The following is an 18,682-nucleotide window of genomic DNA, read 5'->3' as shown; positions in this document are numbered from 1 at the left end:
GATTGAAAATGAGGGGATGGAGAACAATTTATCATGCTACTGGAAGTCAAAGGAGAGCTGGAGTAGCCATACTTATATCAGACAAACTAGACTTTAAATTAAAGGCTGTAACAAGAGATAAAGAAGGACATTATATAATAATTACAGGGTCTATCCATCAAGAACTAAATAAATGTCTATGTGCCGAATACGGGAGTCCCTAAGTATATAAAACAATTACTCACAAACATAAGCAACCTTATTGACAAGAATGTGGTAATTGCAAGGAACTTTAATACCCCACTTACAGAAATGGATAGATCATCTAGACACATGGTCAATAAAGAAACAAGGGCCCTGAATGATACATTGGATCAGATGGACTTGACAGATATATTTAGAACTCTGCATCCCAAAGCAACAGAAGATACTTTCTTCTCGAGTGCACATGGAACATTCTCCAAGATAGATCACATACTGGGTCACAAAACAGCCCTTCATAAGTATACAAGAATTGAGATCATACCATGCATACTTTCAGACCACAATGCTATGAAGCTTGAAATCAACCACAGGAAAAAGTCTGGAAAACCTCCAAAAGCATGGAGGTTAAAAAACACCCTACTAAAGAATGAGTGGGTCAACCAGGCAATTAGAGAAGAAATTTAAAAATATATGGAAACAAATGAAAATGAAAATACAACAATCCAAACGCTTTGGGATGCAGCAAAGGCAGTCCTGAGAGGAAAATACATTGCAATCCAGGCCTATCGCCAGAAACAAGAAAAATCCCAAATACAAAATCTAACAGCACACCTAAAGGAAATAGAAGCAGAGCAGCAAAGACACCCTAAACCCAGCAGAAGAAGAGAAATCATAAAGATCAGAGCAGAAATACACAATATAGAATCTAAAAAAAAAAAAACTGTAGAGCAGATCAATGAAACCAAGAGTTGTTTTTTTTGAAAAAATAAACAAAATTGATAAACCTCTAGCCAGGCTTCTCAAAAAGAAAAGGGAGATGACCCAAATAGATAAAATCATGAATGAAAATGGAATTATTACAACCAATCCCTCAGAAATACAAGCAATGATCAGGGAATACTATGAAAAATTATATGCCAACAAACTGGACAACCTGGAAGAAATGGACAAATTCCCAAACACCCACACACTTCCAAAACATAAACAGGAGGAAATAGAAAGCTTGAACAGACCCATAACCAGCAAAGAAATTGAATCAGTTATCAAAAATTTCCCAACAAATAAGAGTCCAGGACCAGGTGGCTTCCCTGGGGAATTCTACCGGACATTTAAAGCGGAGATAATACCTATCCTTCTCAAGCTATTCCAAAAAATAGAAAGGGAAGGAAAACTTCCAGACTCATTCTATGAAGCCAGTATTACTTTGATTCCCAAACCAGACAGAGACCCAGTAAAAAAAGAGAACTACAGGCCAATATCCCTGATGAATAGGATGCAAAAATTCTCAACAATATACTAGCAAATCGAATTCAACAGCATATATAAAAAGAATTATTCACCATGATCAAGTGGGATTCATTCCTGGGATGCAGGGCTGGTTCAACATTCGCAAATCAATCAACATGATGCATCACATTAATAAAAGAAAAGATAAGAACCATATGATCCTGTCAATCGATGCAGAAAAAGCATTTGACAAAATTCAGCATCCTTTCTTAATAAAAACCCTCGAGAAAGTCGGGATAGAAGGAACATACTTAAACATCATAAAAGCCATTTATGAAAAGCCCACAGCTAATATCATCCTCAATGGGGAAAAACTGAGAGCTTTACCCCTGAGATCAGGAATACGACGGGGATGTCCACTCTCACCGCTGTTGTTTAACATAGTGTTGGAAGTGCTAGCATCAGCAATCAGACAACAAAAGGAAATCAAAGGCATCCAAATTGGCAAAGATGAAGTCAAGCTTTCACTTTTTGCAGATACCATCATATTATACATGGAAAACCTGATAGACTCCACCAAAAGTCTGCTAGAACTGATACATGAATTCAGCAAAGTCGCAGGATACAAAATCAATGTACAGAAATGAGTTGCATTCTTATACAGTAACAATGAAGCAACAGAAAGACAAATAAAGAAACTGATCCCATTCACAATTGCACCAAGAAGCATAAAATACCTAGGAATAAATCTAACCAAAGATGTAAAAGATCTGTATGCTGAAAACTATAGAAAGCTTATGCAGGTAATTGAAGAAGATATCAAGAAATGGAAAGACATTCCCTGCTCATGGATTGGAAGAATAAATATTGTCAAAATGTCAATACTATCCAAAGCTATCTATACATTCAATGCAATCCCAATCAAAATTGCACCAGCATTCTTCTCGAAACTAGAACAAGCAATCCTAAAATTCATATGGAACCACAAAAGGCCCCGAATAGCCAAAGTAATTTTGAAGAAGAAGACCAAAGCAGAAGGCATCACAATCCCAGACTTTAGCCTCTACTACAAAGCTGTAATCATCAAGACAGCATGGTATTGGCACAAAAACAGACATATAGACCAATGGAATAGAATAGAAATCCCAGAACTAGACCCACAAAAGTATGGGCAACTCATCTTTGACAAAGCAGGAAAGAATATCCAATGGAAAAAAGTCTCTTTAACAAATGGTGCTGGGAGAACTGGACAGCAATATGCAGAAGAATGAAACTAGACCACTTTCTTACACCATTCACAAAAATAAACTCAAAATGGATAAAGGACCTGAATGTGAGACAGGAAACCATCAAAACCCTAGAGGAGAAAGCAGGAAACGACCTCTCTGACCTCAGCCGCAGCAATTTCTTACTTGACACATCCCCAAAGGCAAGGGAATTAAAAGCAAAAATGAACTATTGGGACCTCATGAAGATAAAAAGCTTCTGCACAGCAAAGGAAACAATCAACAAAACTAAAAGGCAACCAATGGAATGGGAAAAGATATCTTTAAATGACATATTGGACAAAGGACTAGTATCCAAAATCTATAAAGAGCTCACCAAACTCCACACTCGAAAAACAAATAATCCAGTGAAGAAATGGGCAGAAAACATGAATAGACACTTCTCTAAAGAAGACATCCAGATGGCCAACAGGCACATGAAAAGATGCTCAACGTCGCTCCTCATCAGGGAAATACAAATCAAAACTACACTGAGATATCACCTCACGCCAGTCAGAGTGGCCAAAATGAGCAAATCAGGAGACTATAGATGCTGGAGAGGATGTGGAGAAATGGGAACCCTCTTGCACTGTTGGTGGCAATGCAAACTGGTGCAGCCACTCTGGAAAGCAGTGTGGAGGTTCCTCAAAAAATTAAAAATAGACCTACCCTATGACCCAGCAATAGCACTGCTAGGAATTTACCCAAGGGATACAGGAGTACTGATGCATAGGAACACTTGTACCCCAATGTTTATCACTGTCAAGAATAGGCAAAATTTGGAAAAAGCCTAAATGTCCATCAACTGATGAATGGATAAAGACATTGTGGTTTATATACACAATGGAGTACTACGTGGCAATGAGAAAGAATGAAATATGGCCCTTTGTAGCAACGTGGATGGAACTGGAGGGTGTGATGCTAAGTGAAATAATCCATACAGAGACAGACAGATACCATATGTTTTCACTCTTATGTGGATCCTGAGAAACTTAACAGAAACCCATGGGGGAGGGGAAGGAAAAAAAAATGAGGTTAGAGTGGGAGAGAGCCAAAGCATGAGAGACTCTTAAAAACTGAAAACAAACTGAGGGTTGATGGGGGGGGGGGGGAGGGAGGGAAGGGTAGGTGATGGGCATTGAAGAGGGCATCTTTTGGGATGAGCACTGGGTGTTTTATGGAAACCAATTTGACAATAAATTTCATATATTAAAAAAATAATAAAATGGTTAACTTTTAATGTTAAAATGGTTAAGTTTTAATATAATCGAGGTAACTTTGATTAGTTAGATGCACAGTTGATTTCCAAGAATGGACAAGACACTTTATTGTTTTATTTTTCTTTTCTTTTTTTTAAAGTTTATTTACTTTGAGAGAGAGAACATGTGTGTGTGCGCGCACATGAGTGGGGGAGGGGCAGAGAGAGAGGGAAAGAGAGCATTCCAAGCAGGTTCCAAGCTGCCAGCGCAGAGCCTGACGTGGGGCTCAATCTCACGACCCACTGTGAGATCATGAACTGAGCCGAAATCAAGAGTTGGATGCTTAACTGACTTAGCTACCCAGGCGTCCCAATTTGTATATTTTTCTTAAGCAGAGGATGGCATAGAAGAGGTGAAATAGAACTAAATGGGAGACTATAGATTTGGATCTAGGTCTGGCTCTGCCCTCACTAACCGTGTGAAATGTAGTTGGTCACTTCTATTTGGGCTTCAGTTTTCTTGTCCTCACAGTAAGGAAACTGGACCAGGTGCTGTCTCGTCACTCCAATGCTAATTCAATTACTAAGTTCCAGTACAATGGTTGGTATCATGGAATCATGGTATCATGGAAAGTTGGTATCATGGAATCTGACTCTTGAGTTAGATTACTTCACTTTCACTTAATCTTTCTGTGTCTGTGTCTCAGTTTTTCCCTTTGTGAACATGGGATGATAATACTTCCTATATTGGATGATTGATTAAATTATATAAATAAATCCTGTGAATCACTTGAACAGTGCCTGGCATATCATGAATTTTCTAAAACCACTGATTATTTTTTATTACTTCTATGCAGCTGTAGTTATGTCCAAATATATATATTCATAGGACTGAAAATTCCAATCCTTTGAGATGAACTCTATATTTATAAATATTTTACAATAAAATATTTTTACAATATAAAATGGTTCTCAGTTTTAACAAATATTTGCAACCACATGATATAAATCAACCACTGATCTGATCACTTCTTCCATGTTTTAAAGGGGCCACAGTCTTGACAGTCTCATCAAAGTGGCTCCTGAAACAAACAGAACTAACCAAAGGTGAGGTTCATGGAACTCTCTATACCTCTGTGTTTTTCTGTTTAACTTTAAAAAATGTAATAAAATTCATTGTCCCACCATGGAGACAGCCAGTGATGGGACCAAAAATCAACAGCTGTGTTAGAAACCTGGAGTTCAGGTCCTTGCTCAGGGCTCCCAGGCCGTGAGCTTTAATGGAGGATAGAGAATTTCTTATAATGTCTCTTATCAGTATGCGATTGTGCTTGGGATTTCAACATAATTCTATTTCAGTATAATAGGTCCACATAATACGTTGCAATCATTTACATGAAAGGGCCTGTGTGTGATTAAATTAGTTTATGAGTTAATTGGAAAGATTAATTAAATGATACAAACATTTCTGGCTTTTTTTCTCTTCAGGGTATATAGCATATTGTACAATAATAAGGTATACCACATTAACCTTCTTGTTTAGGCTTTTGGTGTTAATGTTGGTATGAAAGCCCATTGTTATAATAATGTGTCTTTAGAGCTATGATTATTCATTTGAGTGTTTAGAATAAAAGCAATTTATGTAATCTGAAGTCTTGCTTGTTCTGATTTAGCACTACATGAAGTGCAATTCTGAAGTGATTTAATTAATATCTTAGAGTAGCCTCAATGTTACAGATTCACGTTATATGTATTACCTGCATACCTTAAATCAGGAAGTAACTCTGTTTTTTAAAAGTCCTAGGTTATGTTGTTTTGCTTCCTTGCTTTCGTTTTTGTTGTTTTTGGAGGGGATGGAAATGGGGAACACATGGAAATGATAAATCTTATATGTTTATAGTTTTCTTTTGTTTGTTACAACCTCCCAAAATACCCTAAATGCTAATTCTGCTACCAAATATAATGTGGAAAGTCAAAAGCTCAAGAGTAATTTAAATTTGGGGTTGTCTTGAAAGAAACAAGAATAAAACGAAATTAAATTCTCATATGTACATAATTGTGTAAGAAATGAATTCATAGCCACCTGCTTTTACATAGGGCTAAAAAGAATTCAAGTAATGATGAAGTTTTAAATTGGCAACGATTATTTAATTTAATATTCAAGTTGAAAAAAATGTACACGTTATTATTGATTTTAGTTGATTTTACCACCTATTGCAACTTGCAACATTTTTTTAGGATCCAAACTCATTCCCTCAGCATACACAAGGTAGGTTTTACCAAGATTGTTGAGACTTTTGAGCAAGTTTCCAATTTCTGCCGAAAAATAAGATTAATCATTTGGCTAAAGGCATTCTGAAAGAGGACATGAAAAAAAATGAGAACAAATTGATTTATTGATATGTAGTGGTGTTGGATAGGCTCTTCTTTTTTCATTGTTTCAATTTACTTTATTATAGTATTGAAGCAAATTCTTCATAATTACCATTTGAGAAATTCGTTTTGACACAATAATAGCATAACTAGATCATTACTGTAAATTCACAGTAAATTAATTGTAAATTCATAAAGCCGGATAAAACAAAGAATATTGGCTTTCTACTCTTTCACAAACCCAAAGATTGATTTTTAAATGACTCGAGAAAGTTGGTGGCATAACATTCCTATACTATTCTTATGATATTCTTATACTAGAGTATTTTTGGATGACATTGAATATATTTCTGTCTTCTTGGGAAGTTAAGACTCATTGTATATGGGGTCAAAAGTCAAGAAGTGCATACCAGAATAAGTCCAAGCTCCCTCTCAGGATTACTGCGATGATGTTGGTGAAGAGCATGGTGGAGATGTAAGCAGTTACTGTGGACAGAGAGAAAGGACGATAGTGGGAAGGAGCGTGAGGTTTGGGGTCCAGTTGCTATGGTTTTAAAACTGGTTCATTCTTAATCACTTCTTCCTACCTGCCCCCAAAGAGTGCCCTACCTTCCAGGAAGCTCGGTTTCTTTACTTGTAAAGGGAAGATGGTGATATCTACCTCAGTGGGTTGTTTTGAGGATTTTAAAAACTTTGGGAAGTAGAAACTCAGTAAACTTGTTACTTTTATCTAGGATCCCATTGTATGATTTACATGTGTCAAAAGAAAAAATGTCAGTCATAAAATTTGCTGGTTTCCAGCTGAATTTGACCTTTTATTTTATTTTGTTTTAGCAGTAAAGCAAGTCTTGATGAACTTATTAATGTAGGCCCCAAAGCTGTCAAAAACATGACTGGGTAAGAGAAAGATGTTAATTTGTTTTGTTTTGTTTTGTTGTGTTGTGTTGTGTTGTGTTGTGTTTTGTTTTTCCTCTTAAAACACAATACAGATGTAAATAATTTGTAGTCATTCTGTGGGCAAACTGAATACAGGTCTTGAAAAACCATCATGATTTTGATATATTCCTGGAAATAAATATCTATTTGTTCCTAGCAAGAAAGAGAGGTAGCTGAAGAAAATAATATGCTGGTGTCTTTACTTCTTTCCACCTCAAGTGAAGCAGTTGAAGAGACCGATTGTGAGAACATAGCTGGTCTATGTGCTAATTTGTTGTTTTTTCCTTTATGATATTGATGTTAACACCTTTGTCTCTTGAACTGATGACAATTTGTTAATAACAGTTAATTCCTAAAAACACCTAGAACACTTTATTAGATGTAGTAGCAGCATTACCTTTACTTCATTTCATAGAGCATTTTCTGGTAGTCGGTGGAAATTTTATGAGGTTTATTGTTTCTTAGATAGTTTGATGCTCCCAGCAAAGTTGTGGACATAAAATTTGGTATTTCTTTAGGCAGTGTCTGTAAGAGAATAAAACTCGCTTTTTGTCTCTGGGTATATGAAGATTTTTAAACTATTGCACACTATATACATATATTGATTTCCCTTTTTGAGTTTAGTTGGTACATATAAAAACTGCAAAATTTTAGAGATCAAGGAAGGAATCCCAAAGAACTCCCAGCCCTGTTGGTCTGAACAATTTTGAAAACCCCTGTTTCAGTCAAACCTATTCAATTTCCAGAAGAGGAAACAGACTCACAAAGGTTAAGTGATCTGACCAGGGTCACGGAGAAAACTAGTGGAAGACTGATAGTTTTGTGATCTGTTAGGGAATGAATAATTATGAGGAACCTATTGGGTTTGAAGCTTGCAACTAGGTATCATTAGTTGCACATTAGGTATAATTATAGGCCATGGATGCCAAAAAGAGAATTCAGTAGACATACTCAGTCTTATTAACAGCAGGCAATTATCATAGATTAAAGCTAATTATGTACTGGGGGGCACAGAGATGTTACTCCAAGAGAAGAATAGGTTGTCAATTTAATATATTACATTTTGGAACACTCATGTACTGCTTGCTGAATATAGAATGCATTGTCAGTACATTGCATTTAAAAGGGAAAAGAAGCACTGAATAGCTAATTTAATAAACATGACAGGCAGTCAAGCCCATATCCATAGTTTCCTAGGAGTAGAAGACGTTGGAGACGGGCAGAGTCTTAGAGATGTTCCAGTCTCCTCATTTTACAGATGAGAATACTGAGGCCAGGAGCAAAAATCTCATAGTCTCCGTGAGTTCTTCTGACTCCCAGCCCAACTCCTGGGGGCTCCCAGCACACCAACTTTAATCTTAAAAGAAATGAAAGTTAATTAAACACCTCCAGAAATAGTGGAGGTTTATAGAGCTAGGGTTGTTGCTCTTGCCATGGGACAGCCAGAAGGTGTCCTTTACTGCTCTACAGGGTCACTTGAAATATTATTTCATAGGTGACAATGGCACAAATGTGCAAATGGCTGCAAAACACTTTGCAGCTCTTAAACTACATGGAGTCAGTGATAGATAAATATTCTAACATACCCGTTTACTATATCCTTAAAGCAAAACAAAGGAAAGCAGAAACTTGTTACAGAAAGAATGTCACATTTTTCCCGGATAAAGTTTAGATATAAGATTTCTGCATTTTCAGGGACCCAAGTCCTGAAAAAGGGGTCTATAAATTTGTTATTTTCAAGTCATTGAGATAAATTGCGTGATGCTATCAATCAAGGCAATTCAGAACTGATATTGAGATCCTCGTTTTGTTAAAACACTGTTGTCTTTTCAGTAGTGGTAGAACATAGCATGCAATTATATATTTTCTAAGCCAGGATTTCTCAAACTATGGGTCAAAACCCACCAACGGGTCTTGTAATTAATACAGCAAGTAGCAATCAGCACTTTCCCTCAATTAAATAAAATTAATTAAATAGAGTGGAAAACATGAGAGTTATTATGTAGGAAGGGTATTATTTAATGAAATTTGTGTTTGCTTATGTGTGTGTGTGAGTGTGCATATCTCTATCTGAAGAGAGTATTGAGTTGTGATGTAAACCTTATTTCTTTTTTTTAAGTTTATTTATTTATTTTGAGAGAGAGAGCACAAATGCCTGCAAGTGTGAGTGGGTAAGGGGCAGAGAGAGTAGGAGAGAGAGACTCTCAAGCAGGCTCTGTGCTAATGGCAGGGGCTCAATCTCACGAACCTTGAGATCATGACCTGAGCCAAAATCAAGAGTTGGATGCTTAACTGACTGAGTCACCCAGGCGCCCCTAAAATGTATTTCTTAATGCGCTTTATGAAACAGTAATTTGAATATCACTTTTCCAGGTTGTTGTATAAATGACATTTTCTGTGCTCATCAGAAGAGTGAAAATGGAAGTTCCCATGGTTGTGTGTGCAGTTTAATCATGTTGGCACATGAATGTTGTATGTAGTTACACTAAAAAATATTATGGCCTTTGAACACATTATCTTCTCTACAAAGTCTTATTCTTTGTTTTTTTTATCCTAATATATGAAATTAACCTCACTTTATTTTATTTAAAAATTTTTTTAATTCCTGTACAGTTAACATACAGTGTTACAATAGTTTAAGGTGTAAAATAATCTCACTTTAGAGGTCATTGTCTTTTAGGCACAGTTGACTTTATACTAAATCTTGCAATCAATTTATACAAGGAAATTATATTTTGGATAGCTCTTATAGGATAATCCTTCCTTTAATAGTATTTTAGAAACCAATTGGTTATCTTTAATTGCGAATACTATTCCTGAAGATAATTCAAAACAGTGAAAATTCAGTTAGCAGCTTTCTGTCTACCGTGGAAATCTGAGAACAATGACGGAAGCCAGGGGCTGGGAAGCACATTCAATGGAAATATTAGGTTTGGGGGAGGGAAATGCAGACTTTTTCTCAGAACTTTTCAGTGATGAAGTTCTAAAGGGCTCCCCTTCAGCTCTCAACATCGTTTTAATATTTTTGACAAGTAAAATGTCTCTTATTTTTATATAAGGAGAAAGGACTGTTTGGAGGGAAGGGTAGACAGGCAAGTTGGTGTCCAAGATGTACTGAAAGCAGGCATTCTCAGTCCTGTGATTTCTATTTTTTTTAATGTTTATTTATTTTTGAGAGAGAGAGAGAACACACATGCTCATGAGTGGGGGAGGGGCAGACAGAGAGGGAGACAGAGAATCTCAAGCAGGCTGTGTCCACTGTCTGCGCTGAGCCTGGCATGGAGTTCGAACCCGCAGACTGTGAAATCATGACCCGAGCTGAAATGAAAAGTTGGACGCTTAACTGACTGAGTCATCCAGGCACCCCAGTCCTATGATTTCTTGCCATTACAGGCTGACACATTTCTCTGAATAAATATTAAAAAGGGGTTTACAGGAACAACTGAAAAATCACCACCTGCCAGCCCTTAAAACAAGGTATGACACGAAGGCAGTGAATGGCAGCAAACTATGTGGGAAGAAATACTGTTCTTGACTGAGGAAACAAACTGGTGTGGCTTCAGATAGGAAGCAGACAGTCTTCAGAGCATGTAACTAATTTGACCATGAACAGCTGAGTTCATTTCAGCTTTTTAGTCATTGTAAAGGAAAGAAATGTCACGGTTTTGAAGGATTGCTAGAACGCTCCTTGCCAAGTCTTATGCTAAGTATAATCCCAATTTTAGAGCTTATTTTAAAAAATATCTTCAGTTGGTGAATATGATTTAAAAACTAACAAGGACAGAGACATTAAAATCAGCTTGTATCTTCATAACGTTAAAACACTGCAGAGTGGAAAGTTGTTAATCCCAGATGTTTGCTGTGAACACCAGCCAGCGTGCCCTTGTAGATGTGCTCTGGCTATGAAGTATGTAAAGTCAGAGCAACTTCTCTTCAAATCCAGCATAGACTGTCCTCCCAAATTAGCTAGAAAACTTATTTCAAGGCTGTTCTATGCCAAACCAGTATGTCTCATGCTAAATGATAAGACGGCTAATCCTTTCTTCTAATTCCAACCAACTTGAACCCGCATTACCTCTAACCCAAGCTGCTTTAATTTATTTTTTCACGTAAAGAAATCGAGATCTTGATAAGCTCATCAGAGTGAGTCCTGAAACTCTCACCAACAACCGAAGGTAATAGAACTATATTAATTTTTGTGCTTTGGGCAGGAAGAATATTTTGGTTTATTATTATTTCAAGCAGATTTATAACCTTAATGCTCCTGCCAAAAGAACTTTACCATTAACCTTTTCTCCTTTTATTTTTCTATTTAAAGAAACCAGGATCTGGATAACCTCATCAAAGTGAGTCCTGCAGTGACCAGAAGCAGTCAGAGGTAATCAAATAAAATAGTCATTTCATGTTTTCATCTGTCTGTTGCCCCTGGGTGCAGTGGATTTATAATGTGGCTTTATTGACCCAGCGCAACCAAAACCTATCACTAATCTGAATTTATTTATTTTTTTCTCTTTTGAACAGTGAAGGCTTGGACAGTCTCATTAAAGTGAAATCTTCAGGTCTCAAAAACACTGAGCGGTAAATGACTTTGCCTATCTTGAGGTGTTCTGAAGGTTCTAGTTAGGAATTGTGTTTCTTTCTCTCTTAAAGAAGCCTTTTATTGGGGTGCCTGGGTGGCTCAGTTGGTTAAGCATCTGACTTCAGCTCAGGCCATGATCTCACAGATGGTGAGTTTGAGCCCCATGTCAGGCTCTGTGCTGACAGCTCAGAACCTGGACCCTGCTTCAGATTCTGTGTCTCCCTCTCTCTCTGCCCCTCCCCTGCTTGCTCTCTGTCTCTCAAAAATAAATAAACATAAAAATTTTTTTAAAAAGAAGCCTTTTATTTTTATTTAGTGTTCAAATGAAGACACAGTTGTAAGTCACGTGTCTCCTGTCAGCAAGGAAACATCTTGCACGCCTCTGGAATCGCACTATTTGGGACTCGGTTCTGTACTTTTTATTTACTTACAGGAGTGCAACTTTGTTTGTTGTCTACAGCATGTTAGGACTGAAATGAAAACTGAATGCAATCAAATCAGAAGAAAACGTATTTCCAAGAAACTGAACCAAACTGGTGGCTTATATAGATGACTATAGAGCATCAGAAAGGATATTCAGGGTCCTCAAATTACAGATCCACAGTTTGTGTGGACTCACAGAATATTACAGCAGATTTTTAACCTTGAACTTCCATTTTGAGTTCTGCAAATATAGTATGATTTAGTATCTTTATGTGATATCTACATCTTTCACCTAAAGGGGCTTATTAATAGACAATAAGGTAATAATAGATAATGCACCCAAGTGCCTAATATCAGAAATTCAAATTGTCCTGCTGACCTGAAATGTTATCATTATAAACATAAAGCTGGGAACCATAGTGTCAATGTTCTAAGATGAGGAAAGCGTGCTTTGAACCCACTGGGGGAAAGAAGGCAGTGTAGTACATTCATGGCTCAACTCTTGCGTCTCCTAGTTTGTTGTCTATTTTAGTATGTGATTTTGCTATTTCTGCTTATATGGTTTTATCACTGGGGTGATGGGTTCTTTGGAGGAGGGAGGCACTGGAAGAGCCACCGTCACTGAGAGAAGTAGCATTTACTGAGCCCCTTTCATGTGACTGGCAATTTACATACATTCAATCCTTACAATGAGAAACATATTCATGAGAAATATATTCATATAGCCTACTTTATAGAAGAGGGGAGTATAGCTCAAAGACATTAAATGACCTTCTGAAGAAAGAAAACATATCCTGGGTCTAAACTCACGTCCTTCTGATGCCACTGCCTAGAAGAAAAACAGACTCCCATCTTCTTTCCATCCTTTATACTCACCACAGTCCCTTCCCTTCTAAATCCCCCTTCCTGCAGCGAAAGAAGTACAATTACATATGCTTATTCTAGCAAATTATCACTTAAGTGACAGGGAAGAGAGAAAGTACTTACCTCATAGAGGTTTCCTACCAGCTGAAATAACAGATTTTGGTGTCAACCCTGCCACTGATGATTGTATGGAAATATCTCTGTTAAGTAGAAGCATTTCTTCATAGTGGTTTTGGTTGGGATGGAATTTTCTTTTTATTAGTAATAGTATTAGGATTGTTAGGAGGTCCCCAACTGTGCTGGAAGTGATTAGGTTTAATAACCACGTACAGAATAACTAACAGCGGCTCCTATAGCCAACCCCTCCCTCAGTGTCTGATTCCACAAAATGTACTTCTCTCTGTCTCTCTGTCTCTGTCTCTGTCACACACACACACACACACACACACACACACACTTTCCTCTTTTTCTCACTTTTCCTTCCTTCCCTCCTTCCCTCTGGCACATGTGCTATGTTGACAGACCATGGTAACTTTCTGGTAAGAGTTTTATCTTTTGTTTATTAGAAGATGCCAATTTTATAAAGAGGTAGTTTGTATTTCAGCAACTTCTAATAAAACACCTATAGAAAGAAGGCATCTTCCTTATATGGATGAGATTCCTATAAAAAGAAAATTTTAAAATATTGGCCATCATGTGGCTTTCGGATGGAGGCTTGATCCATAAATCTAACCTAAGCAACGTCTGACTCTTCTTTACGAGTGACACCAGATTTAATGATAATCAGCCAGGTTATCAAGAATTAGAGCAGAACAGACAAACAGGAAAGCTGCTTACTTGAAAAAAGTGACTTCATTCAATTGGCTCAGCCACCTGTAACTATAATGTATCTACCCTGCCCACTTTATTTTAATGGGTAAAGAGAGGGGCATTTTAAAGCATCTCCCAGAGGGATAACAGCCACAGGCAATTTTACATCCAATTCAATGTGACATGGCCACTGATTATTTAATAGCAGAACAGCAGTGAATTAGAGTCCTTTTTATGTGACTTTGCTGACATTTCCAGCAGCTGTATATGTAATTCACACTTAGGGGTGGAATAAACTTTGGTCATCGATCAGAATATAAGCAGGTGTCCCTGAGCTCCTTCTAGGAACATAACAACATGAACAAATGCAAATGTGCGCAGAATTTTCATTTATTCAGGGAGAAACTGCATGGCTTTTAGCAGTGACAGCCTCACATTGTCATGAACCAACATAAAAAGGAGGCATTCAATTATCTGAGGCTATAAACTTCTGCTCCCAAATGAAGATTGAAAAGCAGCTAGTGCCATGGAGGCCTTTACAGTTAGAAAAGACATCCTTCATCTGAAGTAGAAAAAAGATTCTGAACTATTTGTATTATTATACTTCCATAATTTTAAGGGCTTCCTACTTCCTAAGACATACCTCCAAGTTTTAGTATTCCAACAAGAGAAGAGTTTCTTCCTATCTTCCTATTGCAGATTTCTCATATTTCTGCTCAAGGAAGAAAACTGGGGGAAGGGGTGACCTTGACTCTTTGCAGTGCTTCATTCCCCATAATTGGCAGGCCACTCTGCATGCCTCTATCTCAGGAACTAAGATACCTTATCTTTTCCGATACTACCAGGACCAGAATACAATTCGGCCTCCTAATTGGTCCCTCTGCTACCAGTTTCGCCTACTGTCCTTTAGTCCATTAGCCACACTGTAGAGTGATCTTCCTGAAGCACAGATCTGATCACGTCATTCTGATTAAATCCTCTTGTGGCTTCCCATTGCCGTTGGACAATGGCCATACTCCTTAAACTGGTTTCCGAAGCCTAGCTGATCCTGCCTTCACAGGCTTTCCCCACCCCTACCCACCGTGATGCTCCCTCCACAGGCAAACCCCACCCATCTTTCATTCATATTGCATTGATAACTTCTACTTATTCTTTAGGTCTCAAATTAGGTGTCTCTCACTTAGCTCAGGGAGGCCCCGACCCCGGACCCACCACATCTGCATCAGATGCTTCTTTTAGATATTCTCAAGCTCTCTGACCTTCCTGTCCCAAGCTTTTGTCTCCTAGAGGGAATTATTATTTAATCACCTCTCCCCAACTATAAGATTTTTGAGGGTAAGGATTGGGTCTGTCTTGTTCACTTCTTTACTTACAATATAGGTAGAGCACAATGCCTGACACATTTTCGGTGCTTAACAAAAACTCTGTGAATTAGTCTAAAATCTCAAACTAATCAAGGACCTTTGGTCGTCCATCTAGATAAAGCTTAATGCTTTTCAGCTCTAACATTGTGAGCCCCCACAAGTGAAACCAGATTGAAGGAATCTGATATGACTGGTCTGCTTGCTGAAGCCATTGACTATCTCTTGCTCATGACATAACCTCAATCAACCATGGTGATGACTTAAAGCCACTAAAATTCTTGAGTACATCTTACATTTAAAATGCCTACATTTTCCAATTTCCTATGGACCTGTTAATTTCTTTAATATAAAATATTTAAGACTTTCTCATTGAAAAGACCTATAAAGATATATAAAACCAGGCCCATTTTGCCATGTCAACAGAGCTGAAGAATTATACCACTTATCTCTCTGTATTCTGTACTTCCTTTTGAAAGACAAATATTCCTTTTGAACTAAAGCTTAATGCCTAAGATTTAGTTCTTGGCATAGAAGAAGTGCCGTAGTAAATTTTTTATATGGAGGCTCTTAATTTTGCAAATGTGTTTGATACTCTACGAAAGCAATTTAAGTAAGCTGTAGAGAGAGAAACATATTGCAGCTTTTAATAAATACCTCCCACGCCCTCATGAGAGTGGTGAGTGAGCTGTTAACTTTCTCTCATGCAGAGCGTATCTTGAGAAAAGTTGTATAAAAGCAGACATAGTAATACCTATTTTTTCCTTCATCTGCTCTGTAGTGGGACAGTGGAAAATAGATATTACTATAACAAAGATAAATGCTTATATTCAAGATTTGTGCTGTGACTTTACATAACAGGTAACTCATTCCCCACCCCACCCCCAATTTTGAAAGCTACATTTAAAAAAGCCTTTTTAGGTGCAAAGGTTAACAAAATTTCTTTTTAGCCTTCCTCACTGTATCCACAGAGAACTGGCAATTTTTCTTGGAGCTAATTCAAATTGCTCATAAATGTATACAGTTATAAAGTCTTCCTTCCACTGCAACTGTCATGGAAAGGGTTTGGAATCAAGCCTTTGCTCCACCCTGCTGCATGTAGCTGGGCTTCTATAAAAATCTGCTTGTCACACTTTGGCGCACAGCTTTTCATTTTCTACCACAGTGTAAAAACACGACGCAATAGATGTGTTCTTACTGAGAGAGTGGGAATTTATTTTTGTATCCTTCAACTTGGGAAGTTTATGGGCAATCTGAACTTCTTTTATTGGATCTTCCAATCTAGCTGATGACGTCAATCAGAGTGAGCAACCAAAGCAAATACACATTTTGTGCTTCTCATACTCTGGAACTTTTCATCTTGCTTTGCATATTAGTATAGATTATTCAGAATAAAATATTATAATCCACTCTGTCAAATTTGATATGTGATGCTGTTTAATAAAAACAACAAAGATTCTATGAAACCACTAATGTGGTTTATTTGATGATTCACAATTATACCACTTTGGGCATATTCTTCTTTGAAGGCTTTTGCATAGGTTCCAATTTTGAGTTACCTACTTGTAGTTGTTGGATTTATTAGATTCTGGCTTCTCTTTGTTTCTCATGTCCAAGCCTATTCCTGCTCTCCCTCCTAGTAGCTGGGGTCCACAAAGGCTTGGGTCCTTGGGCGGGGATGGAGGATGTGCAAAGACCCAGCGTCCACAGAAGCCAGGAACAGAAAGTGCCAGCAGAAGTGAGGATGTGCAGGATCAGGCTGAGAAACCAAGGGTAATCATGTTGTGAAGGCACAGGAGATCTCTATTAGTTTTCTAGGGGTGCTATAACAAGTACCACAGACTGAGGGGCTTAAAATAGAGATGTATTTTGCACAGTTCTACAAGCTAGAAGTCCAAGAATAAGGTGACTTGTCTGCAGGGTTGGTTCCCTCTGATGATTGAGAGAGAAGAGTCTATTCCAGGTCTCTCTCCTTGGCTTGTAGAAGGCTGCTTTCATCCTGTATCTTCACATTGTCTTCCATCTGTGTGTGTCTTAGTCCAAATTTCCTCTTCTTGTAAAGATACCAGTCATATTGGATTAGGGCCTACCCTAATGACCTCATTTGAATGTGATTACCTCTGTGAAGACCCTATCTTTAAGGAAAGTCACATTCTGACATACTAGCATTAGGACTTCAGTATGTGAATTTGGTGGGGGAAACACAATTCCATCCCTAACAATGTCCCAGAACAAGGATACAAAGCCAGATCTAAGACCTGCATAAAAAAAGAAATATATGCAATTGGTGACTGACACCAATGGAGATGAAATGTCCATCACTTCCTTTACTGATCTTATTCTACAAGGTCATGGTGCACACTAAGTGTCTGGATGTGGGTGGAGCTGACTGCCTTAAAAGTTCGGGGTCTAATGTCTTCCCCTTGGGGACCCATTTAATATCTGTTCTCAGAGCTAGGTAAGGTAGTTAAAGGTCTCCCCTAGAGAAGTGGAAAAAGGGAATTTAAATTTAATCTCAGAAATCTTTTGGAGCAGTTTCTAAGTGCAAAGCCATGTAAGGCCATGGCAGTGAGACTCTACTCTCAAGTTATAGTGAAAACCATCAGTGTCCATCAGTGGCCCTCAGTTCATCCTAGGTTAGCAGTAGGAGAATCATTTGCTGGGACAAAATTCTAATTCCCCCAAGATTCGCATATCCTGGTGAAACTGGATATGTGACATCATGGTACTTCTCTTAATTTTATTTCATTATCCCCAAGTATGTAGTAAAGTATTATTTTAAAATTATCAAAGGAGGATTACTTAATGCCCAGATTATTAAAGTAGTACAGTGGCCCTTGAGGCCAAGAAGGTAGCTCTAATAATTAGCGAAGGGCCATCGGGGTTTAGCAAAAGTCTTCTGTCTCCCTTTCTAAATTTGAATGATGTGATCTGGGAAGTTTCCTTACATAGTTCATTGAGAGAGTCAGTTCTGAATTTTACATCATTCAGACTGCAGAATCAGATGATTGCAATACTTCTGAGCTACTTCTGAAATCTTGTGCTTTTTACTTGTGTTACTTAGCATATTTTCCCTACTGTAACTCCCATTAAAAAATAATCTAATTTCTACATTTTCAAAATTATGCAGCTAGTATTTTATTTATTTATTTTTATTTTATTTATTTATTTATTTATTTATTTATTTAATATATGAAATTTACTGTCAAATTGGTTTCCATACAACACCCAGTGCTCATCCCAAAAGGTGCCCTCCTCAATACCCATCACCCACCCTGCCCTCCCTCCCACCCCCCATCAACCCTCAGTTTGTTCTCAGTTTTTAACAGTCTCTTATGCTTTGGCTCTCTCCCACTCTAACCTCTTTTTTTTTTTTTTCCCTTCCCCTCCCCCATGGGTTTCTGTTACGTTTCTCAGGATCCACATAAGAGTGAAACCATATGGTATCTGTCTTTCTCTGTAT

General features: G+C 37.7%; 1 protein-coding gene across 15 annotated transcripts in view; it reads left to right on the top strand.

The window, feature by feature from the left end:
* SCEL (sciellin) overlaps positions 1–18,682 on the top strand; it is a 319,097-nt gene that overhangs the window by 279,192 nt on the left and 21,223 nt on the right. For 12 of the 15 annotated variants that reach the window (XM_058682414.1, XM_058682406.1, XM_058682392.1 and 9 more), the window contains 5 exons: positions 4,921–4,980; positions 7,081–7,143; positions 11,298–11,357; positions 11,501–11,560; positions 11,704–11,760. In XM_058682414.1, the coding sequence (XP_058538397.1) occupies positions 4,921–4,980; positions 7,081–7,143; positions 11,298–11,357; positions 11,501–11,560; positions 11,704–11,760 (300 nt within the window). The remainder of the gene's footprint in view (positions 1–4,920; positions 4,981–7,080; positions 7,144–11,297; positions 11,358–11,500; positions 11,561–11,703; positions 11,761–18,682) is intronic. The other 3 variants (XM_058682466.1, XM_058682440.1, XM_058682372.1) reach the window with 2 other exon arrangements.

This window comes from Neofelis nebulosa, chromosome 1 (genome assembly GCF_028018385.1).
Source record: "Neofelis nebulosa isolate mNeoNeb1 chromosome 1, mNeoNeb1.pri, whole genome shotgun sequence".
Classification (NCBI taxonomy): Eukaryota; Metazoa; Chordata; class Mammalia; order Carnivora; family Felidae; genus Neofelis; species Neofelis nebulosa.
This window is presented reverse-complemented; position numbering and strand designations above follow the sequence as displayed.